The sequence below is a fragment of the Natrix helvetica genome, assembly GCF_964273705.1.
Source record: "Natrix helvetica genome assembly, chromosome: 6".
NCBI lineage: Eukaryota > Metazoa > Chordata > Lepidosauria > Squamata > Natricidae > Natrix > Natrix helvetica.
Window position 1 is genome coordinate 52,577,152 of NC_138553.1, and position 22,388 is coordinate 52,599,539.

The 22,388-nt window shown below is 41.2% G+C and overlaps 1 protein-coding gene across 1 annotated transcript in view; it reads right to left on the minus strand.

Annotated features, from left to right (window-relative positions):
* The window catches only part of SLC38A4 (solute carrier family 38 member 4), a 248,378-nt gene extending 226,484 nt beyond the window's left edge, over nucleotides 1–21,894 (minus strand). Inside the window, exon 1 of the mRNA XM_081958398.1 lies at nucleotides 21,753–21,894. Within this exon, the coding sequence (XP_081814524.1) occupies nucleotides 21,753–21,871 (119 nt within the window). The 5' untranslated portion in view covers nucleotides 21,872–21,894. The remainder of the gene's footprint in view (nucleotides 1–21,752) is intronic.
* Between the last annotated feature and the right edge of the window lie 494 nt (nucleotides 21,895–22,388).

Genomic DNA, 22,388 nt, shown 5'->3' on the forward strand with positions numbered 1-22,388 from the left:
TTTTCCGGCATTTCGTCTCCCGGAGCTCCCCGGTAAACCAGGGAGCCATCCGGGATCGACACCGGGTCAGAGGCCGCAAAGGCACAACACGATCCAAAGCCCCAGCAGCAACTCTATCCCAGGCTCCCACTAGGGCTTCGGTCGAGTTGTGAGCAAGGGATTCAGGAAAAGTCCCAAGCTCCATCAGGAACCTTTCGGGGTCCATCAGGTGCCTGGGGCGGAACCATCTAGTTGGTTCCCCCTCCCTGCGGCGAGGGGTAGCGGTATGGAAGTCAAGCCTGATGAAGAAATGATCAGACCATGACAAGGGTTGAATAGAAATATCCCCTAAATCTAGATCATTCATCCACTGCCCAGAGACAAAAATCAGGTCGAGCGTGTGTCCCCCATTATGGGTGGGGTCTTGAATTAACTGAGTTAGGTCCATAGCTGTAATGGAAGCCATGAACTCCCGAGCTGACTCGGATGTTTCGCCAATGGAGGGCAGATTGAAATCCCCCAGGACTATGAGCCTGGGGAAATCAACCACCAATCCAGCTAATACATTCAGCAGCTCCGGCAGGGCCGATGAAACATAGCAGGGAGACAGGTATGTAACAAAAAGGCCCACCTGAGCTCCAAGGCCCCACTTCACAGAGGGACTCACACCCGCCTATCTGAGGAACAGTGACCTCATGAGGTCTGAGACTTTCCCTAATAACCACCGCTACCCCCCCGCCCCTGCCCTGGGCTCGGCTGGTGAAACGCCCGGAAGCCTGGTGGGCATAGTTCGCTAAGGGGCACACCCCCCTCATGGCCCAACCAGGTCTCCGTAATGCACGCCAGGTCCGCTCTACCCTCCTGTATGAGGTCGTAAATGAGGGGAGCCTTATGTACCACAGACCTGGCATTAAGCGACACCAGCCGGAGGCCAGGGTCCTGTAATCCCGAGCACCCGGGGGTGCAAGAAGGGCGATGAGGGTCGGAACGTGCGATTGCTCTCAAACAGCAAACCCGCGTCCTCCGAACATCATTTGGCCCTCAGCCCCCACCATATCTGCCTCTCCCACAAACAGTAGAGATGGTGAACTCCCCAATGGAATGGCTTAATGTCTCCCCCGGAATCCCAGCCCTTCCTAGCCCTCCCAACCCACGCCCATTAGTTAGCGCTGGCCTGTGCCCTGGCAGACTCCCCCCCAAGACTGTCTGAGCCATCCGAATCAACCCCCCTCCCCCCCTTAAAATTTGGTTTAAAAGCCCCTGTAAAAAACCCTTAAGAAGTCTCTTCTTCGCATGCCACCTCTCGGGATGCCAAGATCCATCATTAAGGAAGCGTCTTGATAGGTCAGAAGGCCATCCCCGGGAAAGGGGGAGTTCCGGGAGGGAATAAAGTTCTGTCGGAGTATAGCATAGAGGAGAGTGTGGCATCAACCAAACGGGATGACATCATGGGGAGATGGAATGAGGAGATGACATGTCCACGGGGGGGGGCAGCCGGCAGTGTTCAAGGGGGTAGCAGGAAGCTTATGTCCATCATAAGAATTGTCGATGTTGCGGACAATATGTAAGGGTAACGGCCAGCTGTCCAAAATCGCAGCAGATGCTAGCTTGCGAGGTGGTAAAGTGGCCAGTGATAGCGGCAATGAGGACAGCGGCGGCATCGGCGGCTGCTCCAACTCCGACAGCTAAGCTCCGCCCATGCCAGCCGCACTCACATCTATCGCCAGGGCCGCACTCCATTGACCCAGTCCATAATATCACAGGAGGGGGGCCAAATGGCACAGAATGGTGGCCCAGGCAATGGCAGTAATACCGGGGGGCACAATGAAGCACCCCCCTCCAGCCACGCCCACGCCAGCTCCTGAAGCCATCTTCCGCTGGCGTTAGTATCCATGCCAGCTGCCTCAGCCACTCCCCGCTGATCTAAGTTATCATGTTCACAAGCAAGGAGGAGAGGGGGGAGCAAGCGGGATAACACCACGGCGTGGGGAGCGGGAGCTATAGAGACCCCAAACCGGGCATCCCACCACCACCGCTGGCCTTACCCACGCCGGTTGCAGAGACCCCAGGCCGGGCGTCCCGCCGGGCATCCCGCCGCAGCTGCTGACCACACCCACGCCGGCAGCCAGCCGACGCTCTCCATTCTCCATTCTCCTTTCACCGCCCCATTTCACTAACGATGTTCCAGCTATAAGGCAGGACATCGCAGCTCAAAGGTATCCCCCGAGGTCCCAGGAAGTTTTCATAGCTGGACCTAGAACCAACGATGAAATAGGGTACCCCTGCAACCCCCAAGAAGGACAATCATCTCCCCGAAGCTCTCCTCAAACGCGACAGGACACCATCTTGGGCATGCATAGTAGAAAAACCATTATATAAGTACAATTATGAACCATTATGGCATAAAATACAGAGAGAAATGAATAATTGGGAAACACTACAATTGTCTTTGCTGGGAAGGATAGCAGCAGTTAAAATGAATGTTTTGCCCAAGTTTCTATTCTTCTTTCAAATGATAATAATACTTTAAAAAGACGCAAATTTGGAAGAATGGCAGAAAGGTATTAACAATTTTGTTTGGGCAGGAAAGAAACCGAGAATAAAACTTAAAATAATGTAAGATATACGTGAAAGAGGAGGCTTAAAAATGCCTAACTTAAAATTATACTATGAAGCAGCAGTTTTAGCAACAATTGGCGATTGGATTAACCTAACAGAGGATAGAATATTGAATATTGAGGGTTATGATTTGGTATATGGCTGGCATGCTTATTTAATATATGACAAGAAGGCCGACAAGATCTTTAAAAGTCATATTTTAAGGAATGCCTTACTGCGTGTTTGGAAAAAATATCAATATAGGGTAAACGACAAGATACCTATGTGGGGGGTGCCTAGACACGCTATAGAGAATATAAGTATAGAACAAAAACAGGATGTAACTACATATGCAGAACTCCTTAGTATGGATAGAGGTGCACTGCAGTTGAAATATTTGAATGCATTAAGAGATGAAACGGTAATTCAAACCTGGTTCCAGTATGGTCAGTTACAGGCTAGATGGAAAAAAGACCAGAAATCCGGTATTATCCAAAATGAGAATAACTTGATAAAACAAATCAGGGACCAGGGTCAAATGCACATAAAAAGGTTGTATAATGTATTGACAGAAATAGACTCAGAAACAGAATTAGTTAAAGATTGTATGACAAAATGGGCACAAAATTTTGAAGAACCAATAACGATGGAAACATGGGAAGAGATTTGGGTAAGAAATATAAAATTTGCACAAGCTCAGATCTTGAGAGAGAATTTCTACAAGATGTTGTACAGATGGCATTTAGATCAAAAAAGGCTAGCCTGTATGTATCCGAATCTACAATCTAATGTTGGAGATGTGACTGTGTTGGTGCCACGTACTACCATATTTGGTGGACTTGTAAAAAAGTTAAAGCATTTTGGATAAAAATATGGTGGGTTATTCAAAATATTTTGAAAAAGAGGATAAAGTTTACATCCCAGTTGTTTTTGTTAGGCATAGTTTCAGACTGTACTGTCATAGAGACTAATCTGATCTTGAACCTAACGACGGCAGCAAGATTGTTGGTGGCGCAATACTGGAAGAAGGAAGAGTTGCCCACTATCCAAGAATGGACGTTAAAAGTAGTAAACTTAGCAGAGATGGACAAAATTTCAGCGTATTTGAAGGACCACTCAGATGAGAAGTATAAGTTGGACTGGAGAAGATGGATTGATTATATTCAAAACAAATACCAGACTAAAAACTTTCAGTTAGCTTATGAATGAAGGCATAAAGAATGTTACAATTTATTCAAAGTAAGTTTAATAAAGGGGGAGTTAAAGCACAAGAATAGTAACATGTTAAAATTAGTTAGCTTATGTTAGCGTATGGTTGTTAAATGTTTATGCTCTGTATTTTGCTCTGGGAGGTTGGGGGGAGGGAGGGTGGGAAGAGGGAAGGGTAAAGGGGGTGATAATTGTAAATTTTATTTAAAATTTTTAATTAAAAAAAGTATTATGTTTAGCATATATCAGATTAGTGGCTGTTTGATCTGACATCAATATATTGAACTGCCCTCGCAATAAAGTAATTGCTTCTCTTGTCTTCTTATCATCTGGGTTAGATATTAACGCCTGCTCTTTCTTTTTTATCTCTTCTTCTAATTCCCCTCTTTTTTGTCTACGCCTATATAGATTGTTCAAATTTATTAAGACACCTCTCATGTAAGCTTTGCTTGCATCCCAAACCATTTCCATCGATGTCCCCTTATGCATGTTAAAAGCAAAATATTCTTTCAATAGTTTTTTACATTCTATAACATTTCTCTCATATCTAAATAAATTTTCATTTAACCTCCAAGACCTCCTAGATCCCTCTTTATATTCCAATTCCATCCAAACCGGATTATGATTTGTTAGAGTTCTCGAGCATATCTTCGTCTTCTTCACCCTAGAAAGTAAATCATTTGTAATTAGTATGAAGTCAATTCTGGAAAAGGATTGATGCCTATCGGAAAAAAATGTAAAGTACCGTTCTTTAACATTCCGTTCTCTCCAAATGTCTCTCAGTTCCATATCATCCATCAACTCAAAAAAGGTTTTAGGGAGTCTTGTTCGTGTTTGACTATTTTGCAGTAGTCTCTTCTTGTCTTTGATGGTGTCTAGTACTCTTTTCCAATCACCCAATAATATACACGATCTATAATCCCGTTGTATTAATTTAGTATGAAGCAACTTGTAAAATTTTTCTTGTTGTTGATTGGGAGCATATACTCCTGTTAAGAGTGTTTTCTTTCCTTCTATTAGTAGTTCGATTGCAATATTTATTTATTTATTTATTTATTCTTCGCATTTCTAAACCGCCCCCTCTCCCAAAAAGGGACTCGGGGCGGTGTACAGTCCACACAACAACAGGTAATAAGTACAATATAAATATAAATATAAATATAAATATACACATGGAGGAGGTTAAAAAATTAAAAGAACTGTATAGAAGAATAAAATATGGCTCTAAAAGCCCTAAAATCAATTAAATTTAAAATACTACCCTTAAAATAACCAGTTGAGAGTATACTTCCAGGAGGTAGAAGTTGTAACAATTATAATTATGCCAGGCCAGCTAATCGAAACAGGTGAGTCTTCAATTTTTGTCGGAAGGAGCGGAAGTCCGTGGTGGTTCTAATATATCTTCCTTGAGGATCTGCTTCAATTAATTCAGCCTTTAAATCTTTTCTTAAGTATATAACTATACCATTTTTCTTCTCTGGAGCAGATGCTACAAAGTATGGTCCCAATCTTGCGTTCATCAAGTATTTCTGATCCTGTGTTCTAATATGTGTTTCTTGCAAACAAATTACATCATTTTTAAATTGTTTCAGATAGTGAAATATTTTTCTCCTTTTTTGTGGTGAATTTAAACCATTAACGTTCCAGGTTAGAAATTTAATTTAATCTTCAGCTCCCTGAAGCTTTCTAAGAACTGCCCGGAAATCTTGCTCGGATTTCACCTTCAGTCTTGCTCCCCCCACAGCTTCTGTGTTCGTATTTGTAATTTCTTGGATTATTGTCTGGGCTTGCTGCATCTTTAATTCTTGCTCTTTGCCTTTAGTGGCCACTCAAGTTTGTCTTTGTTCCATAATTTCTTCTGTCTCCTCAGGTAAGTCCAGAACTTGAGCAACTCCCGCTTGTACCTGAGTATCTTGCTGTCTGGTCTTGCCTGTTTCTTTTCTTCCTCCAGATCCTGGGGGTGGAGGATATCCAGCCTTTAATACATTGCTATAGAAATCTCTTGCTTTCCAAACTGAGTTAAGACGATATGTTTCACCTTGGTAATTCACCACCAATCGGGCTGGGGCCTCCCATCTATATTGTATCTGGTGATTTCTAAGTTCATCCATTAAAAATGCGTAATCCTTTCTGGATCTCAGCATTTTTGGAGGCATTTCCTTGAATACTACCACGTCTTGTGCTGCCACTTGTAACTTATTTTTGTAAATTGCTTGCAGCATTTCATTCCTAGTTTTCCTGGTGACAAAATAAATTACAATATCTCTTGGTAGTTGTCTCTGTCTGGCAATCCATGAATTGACACGGTAAATTTTATCGATCTGCCAGGCACACTCTACCTTTGGTTCACCAGTTAATTGAGCGAAAGCCTCAGCAAAAATATCTCTGAGATCTTCTTGGTTATGTTCTTTCCGACCTCTTATTCTTAAGGCATATTCCATTGTTCTGTATTGTAACTTCTGCCTCTGATTTATTGATTTTGCTTTGTGCCTCCTCAACTTTATTCTCCAATTTGATATTAGACTGATTAATTTCTTCCACCTTCTCATCCAGAGATGTTACATAACCAAGTAAACCTTTAAATGCATCTACAATATCCTCCCTAATCTGTTGATTACAGGTTTGGATTAAATCCTTAATTCCAGACATTTCCTCAGACATGTCTTTAAAAACATATGAAATCTTTTCCTCCAAAACAACGGCTTGGTCCTTTAATGCATTTTGGAGAGCCTCAAGTGTCAGAGTTTGTGTTTCTACTGGGGGTAATAAAGATTGTAATTTCTGTATCTGAGCTGGGGAACTTCCAGCGCTCTTGGAAACACTTAGTTTTGTTTGTTTTGAAGCCATTTCCAGATATTCAAACAAACTTTTCAACAGCCAGTTTATTGAGTCCAAAAAGTCCACCTATTCCCCCAGATTTGTTAACTAATACTGTTTTATTTGATCTTAAATTCTTGAGTCTTTTAACATTGTTAGTAGGCAGTTAACAAGTGCTGTCCCTTTTAGGTTTCACTTTCGACACACCATTTGTTATTCAATCGCCATCTTCCTTTTAAGTCCCTTTATCTTCACAGAGGGAAGTATATTACATCGGAATTAAGAGTTGTACTTACAATTATATTCACTCCTGTTTTGCTCTGCCTGCGTATCATTCAAATATAGATTTAAACATTGACAGCAGGGGTGGTCATGACGTTTCGTTTCTGCAAAAGCAGAAGCGTCCCGGAAGAGGAGCTATGTCGGGCTTTTGGGGAGCTCTCACCCTTCGCGCCCCAGAATTGTTCCTGGGGATCCCAGGGAGTTCTACCCAAATTGCCCGTCTGCTCACTCCCCCTCTTTTCCTGAGGGGGGAATTTTCAAGCCACTAGACAGCTGATTTACACTGTTCTAGCAGCTTATACTCAGTCACAGGGCTGGCGTTCCCTAGGGAGTGTCTTCCAACGCCGACGGTGCCACCGGAAGCCCTAGCCTTCCTTTCTGATGCCTCCTAGCCTTGCTTACCTTCCATCCCTTGTGGTGGCCACTCTTCCAAAGCCCATGATAGTTAAGCATCAATAAGTCCTTTTGTAGTAGGGTGGCTGAGGTTCAGAGGTGGCACACACCCATGGTTTCCTGATTGCCAGGGCTATTTGGGAAATCTAAGCTGGAGAGACCTAGTCTGTCCCGAACTTTTGAAGCTGGTGGGCTCTGGATAAAAGTCAAAACCTGAGCTTGATGCTGACCTAGAGGTTTTTGTTGAAATCCTGGTTTAGGTTTTGGAGAAAGACTTATTTCACCCTAAACTTGTGACTGCTTTCATCAAACCTTAGAGTGATTTAGAAAGAAAGAGAAAGTGGGAAAGAAAGAAAGAAAGAGAGAGAGAGAGAGAGAGACAGAGAAAGAAAGAATGAAAGAGAGAGAGAAAGAAGGAAGGAAGTAGGGAGGGAAGAGAGAAAGAAAGAAAGTGGGAGAGATACACACAAGAAAGGAAGGAAGGAATGGAAGGAGTGTGAGAGAAAAAGAGAGAGACAAAGATAGAAAGAAAGAGAGAGAAAGAAAGAGAAAGAAAAAAGGAAAGAGAAAGAAAGGTAGAAAGAAAGAAAGAGAAAGAAAGAAAGAAAGAAAGAAAGAAAGAAAGAAAGAAAGAAAGAGAAAGAGAACCTATGACCACAATTGAGCCCAAAATTTTGGTTGCTAAGCAAGAGCATCGTTAAGTGAGCTTCACCACATTTTCCAAGTTGGCCATACCCATCCTGTCACATGACTGCCAAACCACTCCCACCCAGTCATATGACTCCCAAGCGACTCCCACAAAACAGGCCACACCTACAGAAGAGGCTCTAAAAAGAATTTAAACTCACCATGAGTGGGCTGATAAGGTGGCAGCTCAATAGAATGGAATGGCTGAATTGGGCACCTAATTTCTGCTTGGAGAGCACAGATTAGAGATTCTAGATAGATGATCTGTCCACGTAGACTAGTAATTTATTTACAAAGGGGACAGTATCCAAATTTGACAAGAGTACTGCGAAAGACAGCTGCAAAATAAATATTACACTGAACTAAACCAGTCATTTTGAAATAAAATAAAATCATAATCTCAAGTGCACTAACCCCTGTATTATTGCTATTTTTGGTTTATAGTTATATGATTCATGTGAGAGGGGGGACTCTCGCAGCAGCAGCAGGTCTGACCTCGAATAAATCTTGTTCATATAGTTGCCACAGGGCCAAGCTGGACTAGGGGAGACATGATAGCAGTGTTCCAATATCTAAGGGGCTGCCACAGAGAAGAGGGATTCAAGCTATTCGCCAAAGCACCTGAGGGTAGGACAAGAAGCAATGGGTGGAAACTAATGAAGGAGAGAAACAATTTAAAACTAAGGATAAAATTTCTGGCAGTTAGAACAATTAATGAGTGGAACAACTTGCCTCCAGAAGTTGTGAATGCTCCAACACTGGAAGTTTTTAAGAAGATGTTGGATAACCATTTGTCTGAAATGGTATAGGTTTTCCTGCCTAAGCAGGGGGTTGGACTAGAAGGCCTTCAAGATCCCTCCCAACTCTGTTATTCTATTCTAATATTTATTTGATCCATACTTTTAAGGCTGCACAACATTTCTGAGAATATTTATTTATTTATTTATTTATTTATTTATTATATATGCTGGTTTTGTTGTATTTGGGTCTTTTCCCGTGTAAGATTGAGATTGTCTTTGCAACGTTTCAGGGGGAGCTCACTCGCCATCTTCAGGCTGTGGTCTTAAAGTGTTTAAAGACCCGAATACAACAAAACCAGCATACCTACACCCATGAAAATCTATGAATATATATATATATATTCTATATATATAATGTTGTATTTGTACTGATATATACATTATATATATATAATGTTGTATTTGTACTGATAAATAAATAAAGGGAGACTAGTATAGATCTATTTCGAGCTAATTAGCTCTCATCAGCTAGCCATACCCTTACTGGGATTTGAACCTGGGCTGTATTATATCTTAGGCAGGAGTCTTAGCCACTAAGCCACAGGCTCGCCTCCTTATCAGTTGAGCCAGGGAAATAGGTATGTATTTGTGTTACAACCCCTGGTTGTAAATAGATAAATAGATCTATACTAGTCTCCCTTTATTTATTTATCAGCACAAATACAACACAAATATGTATGTATGTATGTATGTATGTATGTATGTATGTATGTTTTCGTAGATTTTCATGTGTGTGGGTATGCTGGTTTTGTTGTATTGTTGTATATATATGTGTGTGTTGTATTTGTGCTGATAAATAAATAAAGGGAGACTAATATAGATCCATTTCAAGCTATTTAGCTCTCATCAGCTAGCCATACCCTTACTGGGATTTGAACGTGGGCTGTATTACATATTAGGCAGGAGTCTTAGCCACTAAGCCACAGGCTCTCCTCCTTTATCAGCTGAGCCAGGGAAATAGGTATACATTGTGTTACAACCCCTGGTATACCCAAATATGGGAGGAAGCTCACTACTCCCTCCTTCTGTCCTTAGGCTCATTACAGAAAATCATCCAGGCAGAAAACCATATTTTTATTTTTAATGTTGCCTTTTTATATTTGTGTTGTATTTGTGCTGATAAATAAATAAAGGGAGACTAGTACAGATCCATTTCTGCTTGGATGGTTTTCTGTAATGAGCCGAAGGACAGAAAGAGGGAGTAATGAGCTTCCTCCCATATTTGGGCATACCAGGGGTTGTAACTAACACACACACACACACACACACACACACACACACACACACATATATATATATATATATATATATATGCTGGTTTTGTTGTATTCGGGTCTTTTCCCATGTAAGGTTGAGATTGTCTTTGCAACGTTTCAGCAGGATCACACCTGCCATCTTCAAGCTGTGGGCTTAAAAAAAAAGCCATACCCTTACTGGGATTTGAACCCGGGCTGTATATATCTTAGGCAGGAGTTTTAGCCACTAAGCCACGGGCTCTGTTCCTTATCAGTTGAGCCAGGGAAATAGGGTATGGCTAGCTGATGAGAGCTAATTAGCTCGAAATAGATCTATCCTAGTCTCCCTTTATTTATTTATCAGTACAAATATAATACAAATATAAAAAGACAACATTAAAAATAAAAATATGGTTTTCTGCCTGCATGGTCTTCTGTGATAAGCCGAAGGACAGAAAGAGGGAGTAGTGACCTTCCTCCCATATTTAGTCATACCAGGGGTTGTAACACAAATACATACCTATTTCCCTGGCTCAACTGATAAGGAACAGAGCCCGTGGCTTAGTGGCTAAAACTCCTGCCTAAGATATATACAGCCCGGGTTCAAATCCCAGTAAGGGTATGGCTAGCTGATGAGAGCTAATTAGCTTGAAATAGATCTATCCTAGTCTCCCTTTATTTATTTATCAGTACAAATATAACACAAATATAAAAAGACAACATTAAAAATAAAAATATGGTTTTCTGCCTGCATGGTCTTCTGTGATAAGCCGAAGGACAGAAAGAGGGAGTAGTGACTTTCCTCCCATATTTAGTCATACCAGGGGTTGTAACACAAATACATACCTATTTCCCTGGCTCAACTGATAAGGAACAGAGCCCGTGGCTTAGTGGCTAAAACTCCTGCCTAAGATATATACAGCCCGGGTTCAAATCCCAGTAAGGGTATGGCTAGCTGATGAGAGCTAATTAGCTCGAAATAGATCTATCCTAGTCTCCCTTTATTTATTTATCAGTACAAATATGACACACACACACACACACACACACACACACACACACACACACACATATATATATATATATATATATATATATATATATATATATATATATATATATATAGGCAGAAAATGCATCTGCATCAGTATCAGCAGCATCTAGTCCAATAAGTGAAAGATCTTTGAATAGCATGTTGCAGCAGGAAAAAATGAACACAATGCAAGCAGAATTGAAATTAATGCTCCAAACACTTCAAGAAGCTACAACAAAATTTTTGAAGACATGAAGGAAAAAATTACATAAGAAAATTACAGAATTGAAATCTGAAAATATCTGTGTGGTAGGAGAATTTAATGCAATTGTAGATGCAGAATTTGATTATAAAAGCAGTAAAGGAAGTAAAAAAAATCTAGAAAAACACTTCCAAAGACCTTCTTTAAAGTGGCAGAAAAAATAGGTATTCAAGATATATGGAGAGAGATAAATCCTAAGAGAAACCAATACTCATTTTATTCAAATAGACATATGTCTTGGTCAAGAATAGATGTGATATGGATGTCACCAGACTTAAAGTCAAATGTGCAAGAAATAGAAATAGAAGCAAGCACCTAATAACCCAATGAGAATTAAACGGAATGGACAAAAGAGTAAATGGAGATGGACATTGAATCAATCAATATTAAAAGATAAGGAATTTATACAAACTATGGAAAGAGAAATGGACTTTTTTCCCAAAGAGAATAGGAAAGAAGAAACTTCACTAAAAAATGTATGGGGCACTGCTAAGGCATATATTTGAGGATTAGCTATAACCTATATGGGGGGGGGGGGAATAACAAAAAGAAACAAAATCAAAAGAGTACAAGAAGAACACAAAAGCCTGGAATTAGAATTACAGAAAGAACAAAAAAAGAATCAAATGGAACTAATAAAAAATAAAGAAGAACTGGTATAAAAAAATTTAAAAATTCTAAACGGAATCTCTTTGAAAATATGAATAAACCAGGAAGATGGTTGGCATATAAATAGGAAACAGAGAAAGAGAGGAAATTGATACATAGATTGGTAGTTGAGAAAGGAACTCTATATTACCAAAATGAGGATAAAAAAGTAATAATCCAATTCTTATGAAAAGCTGTATGAGCAGAAGAAAGTCCCAGAAGAGAAAATTAAACAATATTTGGAAAAAGTGGAATTACCTAAAATACCTGAAACAGTGAAAGCTATGTTAAATGAATGAATATCAATGATGGAATGGTCAGAAGTGATTAAGAGGTAAAAGAAGAACAAAACACCAGGACCAGATGGGCTACTGGCAGAATTTTATAAATATTTACATGATACTCTAGGCCCATTAATGTTGGAAGTCTATAATGAAGTATTGTTTGATGCAAAGGTATCAAATTCGTGGATGGAAGCAAACTTTACTCTTATTCAGAATGAAGATTCAGATTTAATGTAGATAAAAAATTATAGACCCATATCCTTATTGAATGCTGATTATAAAATATATGCTTCAATAATAAAAGAGAGGCTAAAATGGTTTTTAAATGAATTTATACATCCAGATCAAAATGGCTTCCTGCCTAAGAGACAGATTAAAAACAATATGAGAATGATTTTAAATACATTGGAATATTATGAAGCACATCCTGAAAAACAAATGGTGTTGATTTTTCTAGATGTCCAGAAAGCATTTGATAATGTAAACTGGCAATTTATGTTGTTACAACTAAAATTTATGGACTTTGATGGGAGATTTATTAAGGCAATATACCACAAGCAAATGGCAAATGGGATGGTAAATGGAGATATGACAGAGAATTTTAATATAAAAAAAAACACAAGACAAGGATGTCCATTATTCCCTTTACTATTCATATTGACATTGGAAATATTACATAGAAATATTAGGCAAGATATAGAAATTAAAGGTATGGAAATAAAAAAAAGGAAAAATACAAGTTACAGGAGTTCACAGATGACTTGGTTTTTATCCTGGAAGATCCACAAGAAACTGGACTTAAACTAATTTAAAAAATAGAAGAATATAGTAAAGTTGCAGGACTGAAAATAAATAAAGAAAAAACCAAAATATTAATTAAAAATATTACAGATACATAGAAAAAAGAACCGAAAAGGAAGATAGGCACACAGATAGTCAAGAAAGTTAAATATTTAGGAATTCAACTAACAGCAAGGTGTATATTTATTTAAAAAGATAATTATTATAAATTGGCACAATAAAGTAAAACGGATTTGATGAAGTGGAAAGATCTGCAATTGTCATTGATGGGAAGAATAGCTACTATAAAAATGAATATTTTGCCAAGTGTACTATATTTATTTCAAACAATACCAATAAAACTGGAAAAATACTTTGAAGAATTAAACAAAACAATATTAAAATATATTTGGCAAGGGAAAAAAGCAAGGGTAAGTTTGAAAATGTTGCAAGATTCTAAAAATAGAGGGGATTTTGGGCTGCCACATTGGGAATTGTACTACCAGGTTTTGATACTTACTTGGGTGAAAGAATGGATTGGTTTGAGGCACAAAAGACCATTGACCTTGGAGGGACATGATCTCCAACTGGGTTGGCATGCTTTTTATGGTATGGAAAAAACAAAATACATAACTATTTCCAAAGACATTATATTAGTAATGCACTATTATTAGAAAAATATTAGGAGAAAATTAAAGAACAACACTATTTGAAAATACCAGTCTGGCTCTCCACAATGGAGGCACTGATTTATCCAAATGTTATTGATATGGAGAATATTAATAGATATAAAGATATTTTAAATGAAAAGGGGGAACTTAAAACTAAACAGGAATTGAGTGATAGTTTTGTGAACACCATCGCCTCCCGGAGCCACTCCAACAACTCAGGAATCAGGGGCAGTGGGTAACAGTTACGCACCATGATGGAATTCAGGTGATGGTAATCACAGCAAAGTCTCAGATCCCCGTCTTCTTTTTCACAAACAAAACTGGGGCAGACAATGGCAAAGACGAGGGCTGGATAAAACCCTGGGTGAGGTTCTTGTCTATAAAGTCCCGGAAGGCGGCCAACTCTGGCTCGGACATGGAGTACAGATGACCCGAAGGGAGTTTTGCATCAGGTACCAGTCATAAGGCCGGTGCGGCAGCAGTTGATCCACCTCCTGCTCATTGAAGACATCCGCAAACTCCGCTAAACCCAGCGGCACGGCTACCTTGGGTGAGCTGAGTACCTGGGCTGCACAGACCTGCCGGGTGTGGTCGACATATTGCAGGGACGGGAACGTGATCATGTTCTGTGACCAGTAGATCTGAGGATCGTGCGCCCGCAACCAAGCCAAGCCCAGGATCACGGGGAAATGCAGGACCGAAGCCACATAAAATTGAATGGCCTCCTCGTGCTACCCGAGGATCAGGTGCAAAGGCTGCGTGGCGGCCTTGATAGGCCCAGACAGAAGCACCCGGCCATCAATGGTCTCGACACGCATCGGTGGGTCCACTGGACACAGAGGGAGGTCGTACTTTGTAGCAAACGCCGCATCCATAAAGTTCGTGGTAGCCCCGGAATCGACCAAGGCATGGGCCAGAATTCCCTGCGGACTACCTGACAAGAGGATGTGTGCTGCTAAGATCATGTGCCGTGGAGGCCCGTCCACCTTTATTTCGGCCTCCGCCCAACCTAAAGTCTCCCTCAGATCGGGCTCCGCCCATTTTCTGACATGTTGTTCCTGAAATGAGGGGGAGGCTGCAGGCTGCGCAGCCCCCCTTCTCTTTTTGGGGCAAACCAAAGCCAGGTGTCCAGGATCTCCACAGTAGAAACACAACCCAACTCCATGGGCTCCTCCCGTGCAACTGTAGTCTCCTGAGGGATCGGCAGCCTAGTGGTCTCCTGGGACGCGCGGCGAGGCCTCCGCCTCTGCAGCTGGGCATCTATCCAGAGGCACAAGTGGACCAATGCATTGAACATTGGTGACTTGTCCACCCTCACCAGCTCATCCTGCAGGTCATCTGACAGCCCGTCCTGAAAAGTGTCCGTGAGGGCTGGCTCATTCCAAGCTGAGTCCTGACTAAGCAGCCGGAATTCGCTGACATAATCCTGCAAGGAGCCAAGGCCCTGCTGCAGCGACTTGAGTAGTCTAGTGGCTGTTTTCCCCTTAATGGGATCATCATACATCAGCCTGAGATGGTTACAAAAGCCCTGGAAATCATCCAGCAAAAGGCTTGTCTGAGATAGCAATGGAGCAGCCCAACAAGCTGCTGTGCCTAAGAGCAAGCTGATAATAAATCCCACCTTAGTCCGGTTGGTGGGAAAGTCCTCCGCTCTCAAGCTGATAAACAGCTGGCATTGGGCCAAGAACACTGCAAACATCAATTGTTTGCCATCAAACTTGTCTGGAGTAGCCACTGGACATTTCCTCCTTGGCTGGGGGGGGGTTAGCAAACCCCTGGAGCTGAACTACTTGCCCAGTCAACAACGCCAACTGTTGTGCCAAGTGGGCATTCTCAGCATGTAGTTGCTCCATTGCAGCTTAATGGAACTTCGTTTGGGGCAGGAATCAATCTGTTGGCAGCAATCCAGTATAGTCAATACCTTGGCAGCAATCCAGTACAGACAACACCTGGCAGCAATCCAGCCTGCTGAGGTAGGACACAGATTTGAGAGCGTCTCCAACTCTAATGATAAGTTGATTCCTGCAAACAGTTTGCGCAAAGTCATTTCTTTTTATACAGTCTTGAGAGGAGCCTAATTGCAACCACCTGGGTCCAATTATCTCCTGTAACTGCGTAGCTGTTCTTTATGTTTATTAGCTCTGCATTGCCGGGCATCCAGAACCACCTCCCTTGTCTCCTCCCCACTGCTCCAATGCATGATGTCAGGAGCATACTCCCTTTGGCTTTCACCACTGCTCCATGCCTCAGGCGCCTCCTGGTGGCCAACCAGCCTCTCTGATCCCTGCTTGGAGTCGGAACCCTATCCAGGGTCCTCCACATCTTCCAGAGCCAAATCAAAAGACTCCTCACTGTCGGAGTCTGGTTGCAGCTCCAACGGCTCCTGCTGGGTCACAACAGATCACAATGGGCACAAACCTTCCAGGGGGCTTCCCAGGCTTCACCCCACCACCCAATTGTGTGCTGTAGTGCGGTGCATCCTGGAGGCTTCCTGAGGCATCCCCGGGGCTTCCCTTGCTTCACCCCAGCTTCCGACGGCATGCTTGTGCAGGGTGCATCCTGAAGACTTCCCCGGCTTCACCCCCACATCCTGATGGCATGTTGTGGTGAGGTGCATCCCAGAGGCTTCCCTGGGCTTCCTGAAGGATTCCCCCCACCTGCTTAGGGTGTGCTGTGGTGACCTGCATCCTGGAGGGTTCCCCGGCTTCACCTCCACCTCCTGACGGCATGCTGTGGTGGGCTGCATCCCAGGGGCTTCCCCGGCTTCACCCTAATGGCGTGCTGTGGCAGTGTGTGTCCTGAAGGCTTCCCTGGCATCCCCAGGCTTCACCCCATCTTCCAGTCAGCTGTGTCAACACCCCACAGTTCCTCCACCTCTTTAATCACTTGCTCCACCTTGCACATTAAAGAAAAACTTCTCGTGAGTGCAAGGCAATTAACAACTTCTCGCACTATTAGGAAATTTTCCTTTACTGTGCATGATATTTACCTGCACACAATGTCTGAGAGACACTGGCAGTGGGGTGTATAATGAATATAAAAAATAAAAATTTGGTTGAAACAGCTCCATTCCATTTAGCTTTCCCTCACTTCCATCTTGCATTGTGTCTGTATTTTGGCCAGTTGTCCAGGAATTATTAATTCAAAACAGAACTTCCAGATCACAATTTTAAATGTCTCATCAATAATCAGTCAAACCTATTTAAAGACATCCATGCCTGTTCAAGTCACTTTTATATGTTCAGTAATATTCAGGGGTTTCTTAACTAAAATTCTTATTTAATATTCAAATCTCCAGTGGTCTTAGAGTAGATACATGTCTAACAAATATTTTCAGTCTTTTTAAACGATTATTTCCAAGTTTGCATAGTTCCCCTTTCATCAGCAGATGGTTCACTCACTTTAGTCTGCTTCAGCCTCTCTGAAATTTTGTTGACAAGTCTGATTTCAATTATTTTAAATTATAAATCCAGTAAATGAGCAGTATTAATAAAAAAGAGTTTGGGACTATAATTCCACCATTTTAAAATGCCTACTCAATACCACAGTTTTTAACTTCGAAGAGTCCAAATTTCTATTTATTTCTTTTTTTAAAAAATTATCTTCTTAAATTCTCTGGTGTTTTTTCAGAGAGTTTGTATGCTACTTTTCGAAATAGTCCTAAATATACTTTCCCCTTAGATTTCTTGCAGTCAAATTTCAGCAAGAAATATTCTCTCACTCAGTTCGCAAACCATTCACTGTCTCTCTGTTCTTGCACTGTCTTAGGTGTTCAGGCTGTCCCAAGCTTCATGCAGCCATTGTCTTCAGATGAGGGGGCTTTCCCAGTCAGAGAGGAGAGATGCAGCCAGTGGTGGGTTGCAGGTGGAATGCCCTGGTACGGATGTACCAGTGCCTGCCCGGAGCACCAGGTACCGTTCTGGTATGGTGGTCCAGAGGGCCCACTTGCCTGCCTGTCATCCTTACCTGTCTTTAAACTCTTCAGCGCTTCCACACATGGCATGTACAGCGCCTGCGCGATGCTCCACTGAGTAGCTGGAGCATCGTGGAGGCTCGCGAAGGCATCCCTGGAAGGTAGGACACATGTGTGCACTGCGTGCGTGTACACGCGCGCTGCGCATGTTCATGTGGAGGATGCTGGGCCTCGTTGCAATCGTACAGGTTGCAACGGGATCCGGAACCCACCACTGGATGCAGCTCTCCTCGATCTGCAAGTGGTTCCCCTTTCACCACCCCTCCAGGGTGGCTATGGCTCCAATTGGAGCCCTCCAATGGGGAGAGCTTGGAATGGAGCTGAGCTTCTGAAGGCGCCAGAAGTACAGCCAGAAGTCCCAATCATAACCATTGTGTAGGAATGCCAGAAAGACCCTTTCTAAAAGTGGCCACCCACATCTTCAAAAATTTTATGTCAGGCACATGTAAGTCCATTTTGATTCATTTTGTCTAGAGCAGACTATGTAAGGGAAATAGGCAAAAATTCTTTAAAATTGTTCCAGGAGAAGAAAGAACGGATTTAAATTATGAAAAATAAGATTCAGTTGTCAGCCAGTTTTGTGCAGTGGGTAAGGTCTCAGGCTAGAAACTGGGAGACTATGAGTTCTAGTCCTGCCTTGGGCCCAAAGCCAACCCAAATCTGGTTGACCTTGAACCAGTCACTTTCTCTGAGCTCTAGGAAAGTGGCAATGGCAAACCACTTCTGAAAAACCTTGCCAAAAAAGCTTCAGGGATTTGTCCAGGCAGCCTCTGAGAATTTGATACGAATGAACAGAAAGAATAAAAATCAGTTAGACATCAAGAAAACTTTTCATAACTGTAAGAGCTGTTGAACAATGGAACATACTATCTCTAAAAGTGATTGAATCTCTGATGGAAGTGTTTAAACAGTAAATAGATGGCCACCTCTTAAATAATGGAGTTAGGCACTGTGCAGGAGGTAGAACTTGATTATTTCTAAACTCTCTTCAAACCCTTCCATTCCATGATTGTCCCATCAAGCTCTGCAATCTTCTCCATCCCATGTATTTTTCCAAGGAGCATATGACTCTCCCTATCTTAAACATTATAAATCACCATTCCATATTTTTCTTATAGCAGTAATCTGAACGTATGGTAAATTCAAATTTACCCTTATCATGTGCATGACATAAATTTAAGAAGAACTTTTGACCAAAAATAGATGTGATTAGTTGCTGAATTTCTAACAATTACAACAATTATCTTTTAACTCTGACATAAACTATTATAATCATAAACAAAAAATGTTAACATGGTCTAACAATGCAAAAATTACTTTCTCATGGATTCTTCCTGTGGCAGAGATACCGGTAGCAGGATGTCATATTGTCCAGAGAAAAATCCTTTATTGAAAATCATCTAATTTTGCTCAAATATGACTTAAGGTAAATATAAGATAACAAAGGAGAGACCATGAAACTGCCCATCAATACACAGCATATGGACAACCCTAAAGATTATCACAGTGTCATTAATGGCATGTTTGGAATAACTATAGATACACATTCTAGCTTGGTGTTATGTGTGAATGCAGTACTGAACAAAATTTTCTAGACCTGGAGTTGCCCTTGAGATTCCAAAATATCATAAGCAGGCTGGGCCTGGAACATATGGTATTTTTCAAAATTTTGGCTAGAGGGTGTTTACCAACCAGCTCCCCCCACCTTCTTCCTTTTTTAAAAAAAGTTTAATGCCTTGTTTCTATTCTTTTTCACAATTGCAGTACGTTTCCTGCAGGAGACTGCTCATATTGTAACTTCCTACCATAGGGTGAAGCTACTATTTTGTAAATTGTTCAGATGGTTTGAAGTCTTGATCATCATTAAAATTAGCCCAATAAGAACAAACAAATGAAGAACAATGAAGTATTGTGGAAGCATGTCTTGCCTGGTAAAGTTTTGGAATATATGCAAATATTTGTAGGAGGTATGATTCAAAAGAAATATTGCTTCAATGGTATTGAAAGTTCTGCCTGTTTTTATGGGCATTGTGCATACAGGTGGAGCTTTGATTGCACCATTGCAACTGACGTATTTCCTTTTTTTAACCATTCCATCTGGGCACTTCTGTATTTATCATTTTGAATCATCCTGTTGTTTCTTTAAGATAATTATCTTAAAGATAATTCCCCTTTTAGGAAGCTTTTATATTATTTAAATATTACAACTCCCATTATCCACAAACAGCTTGTAGGTTTTCAGCTTATAGGACAGGTCATAGGAAAACATGTTAGATGTCAGTTGCCTCAACTTGGGGCAGATCTGTTCTTTTAAGCAGCAATTGATATTTTAAAAATGTGGGATTTTAAACTGCAACCTATTCCAACCTCAGGAATAACTACCATTGTAAAAGATTACATAGCTAAGGCCATGATTCTGCCTTAGTTGGGAGCAGATCACATTTAGAATCAGCCAGATTTTTTTTCTAACAAAAATGCATAACGTATCATAGATAAATATTGTCTTTGCAGCGATTTAAACACAAAGCTCAAAAGCTCATCATTAGTGTATTAAAGTAAATTTTTCATGAGCAAATTATAAGAAAAATACAGTGTCCAAATATATAAAAGTAAAATATTGGAACAGCATCAATATCATGCAAGACCCACCAAATCCAGTCTATTAACATGCATGTATTATCATTAGACAGAAAACAATGTATTTTGAATACAGCCTTGTATAAAGGTAAGTCCAACATTTCTATTGATTTATGGTTACACTTATTCTTGAAGATGCAGCTGAGGGAGAAGCTTTGCAAATGATTATCAACATAGCAAAATGTACTGCCTTAGTCTTAACAGCTTTCAGGATATCCCTTTTCTGAGCCTTAAACTATCAGTTTGACTAAAGCAATACTGCCCTCAGGTGGAAGACTATAATACAATTGTCTTTTTGTATTATTTAATCATTGACACCAGAAATTCCAAACTTCATTGCTTTGTCAACTGTATTAACTAAATTTAACGAAACCTATAAATATAACATGTATTAATCACCATTGATATCATAAATGTTAAGTTCATAAGGCCTTGAAAAATGCAGGTAGTAATGGTTTTGTCAAGAAGCTTTTAAAATATTACCAGCCAATTGAGAATATTGGCTTTCTTTGCAAAACAACCTAACTAGTTTCTAATCAGTTTCTACATGCCATTCAAAATTGTGATGATTGTTTAGCAGTGACGTGCAGTCAGGGGAGGCAGGGGAGGCACAGCCTCACCGCTCTCATCATGAAAAGAAAAAAAATGTAAAAGGGAAAAAGCGAGTGCTGAGGTGAGGCTAGCTAGCTGCCGCCTTGCCATGAATGACTGACTAACTGTTTAAAAAAAGCCTCTGAAAAAGCACCCTCTACTATGAGGCAGAAGAACTGCATGCCTCATCTAGTCTGACTTTTTAGGTGTTTTATGATCGCTCGAGCAGTTAAGCGAGGGTTAAAAGCCTAAAAATCCCGACGTAGGTGAGGCACGCAGTTCTCCTGCCTCATAGTAGAGGGCGCTCGTTCTTCCTGTGACTCAACTCTTCCCTTTTTCTTCCCTTCTCGTTTGCGATACAGTGACAATAAAGGGGGAGCACAGAGATGTACCTTCATCTGTTCATTGATTTCCCTTTTTACAGGATGAGCCACCTTCCTGCTTCTTTTATTTTCTGGAGATCTCACTCCTTTCTCCATTTCTGCCATTTTTATTTTATTTTATTTTTTTGTTTGGTGTGCGTGCATGTGGGGAGGGTGCACGTGTGTGTATATGTATCTACTTTAGTGATGAAATGGCTGCTGGTATTATTTGGGAAAAAGCTTTCGGGGGGGAAGGTTGTGGAGAGGAAGGGAGGGAGGACAGGGGTGGCTTTTAGCACTGATTTGTTTCCCTCTCTTTTCTCTCTCTCTCATTCTCTCCCTTCAGCTTCCTTTAATTTCTCTCTCCCTCTCCCCTTCTCTCTCTAATTTGTTCCCCTCTCTTTTCCCTCTCTCCCATTCTCACCTTCCAGCTCTCTTTCATTTCTCTCTATCTCTCTCTCTTTATCCCCTTTTTTCTTTCATCTCTTTCTTGCTTGTGCAAGCAAAATACGCCAGGATCACGGTGGCAGGGACAGCAACTCCTTCCGCTGCCCTGTGGAGAAGAGCTACGCTGTGCAGGAGACTCCTCAGCGCTAGACTCAGGTCAGCATGAGCCATGGTCCCCTTCATGTTAGCTCAGGGTTAGGCATCTGAAAATAAGATTATTTATAATTTTGGATAACATATTATATTGTCAAACTCAAAAGGTTTTTAATACTTAATTGTCATCATCATCATCATCATCATCATCATCATCATCATCATCATCTCTCTCCCTCTCTTCCCCACCCCTCAGAGGAACTGTCCTCCCTTGTGGAAAACACAACAAGGAACTCCTTGGCTCCTTGCTCCTCCCCAAATCTCTATTTTTGTTGTTGTTGGCCACTGGTGATCACCGCATATGGTCTTCTGCGATACACTCTTGCCCGCCACCCCTTCGAAATGTGCAAGGATGGGACAAAACGGCGTGGATCCTTTTATTAAAACCCCCTGTTATTACAAAGGCATTTTAATAAAAAGATTGTGATGACATCAGTGCTTCACCAGCCATAAATCTCACCGCACGTCACTGTTGTTTAGCATATCTAATCATCTAATGAAAGCCAGTAGTGGTTGATATGCTGGCCTAGAGAGCAGGAGACTGTGA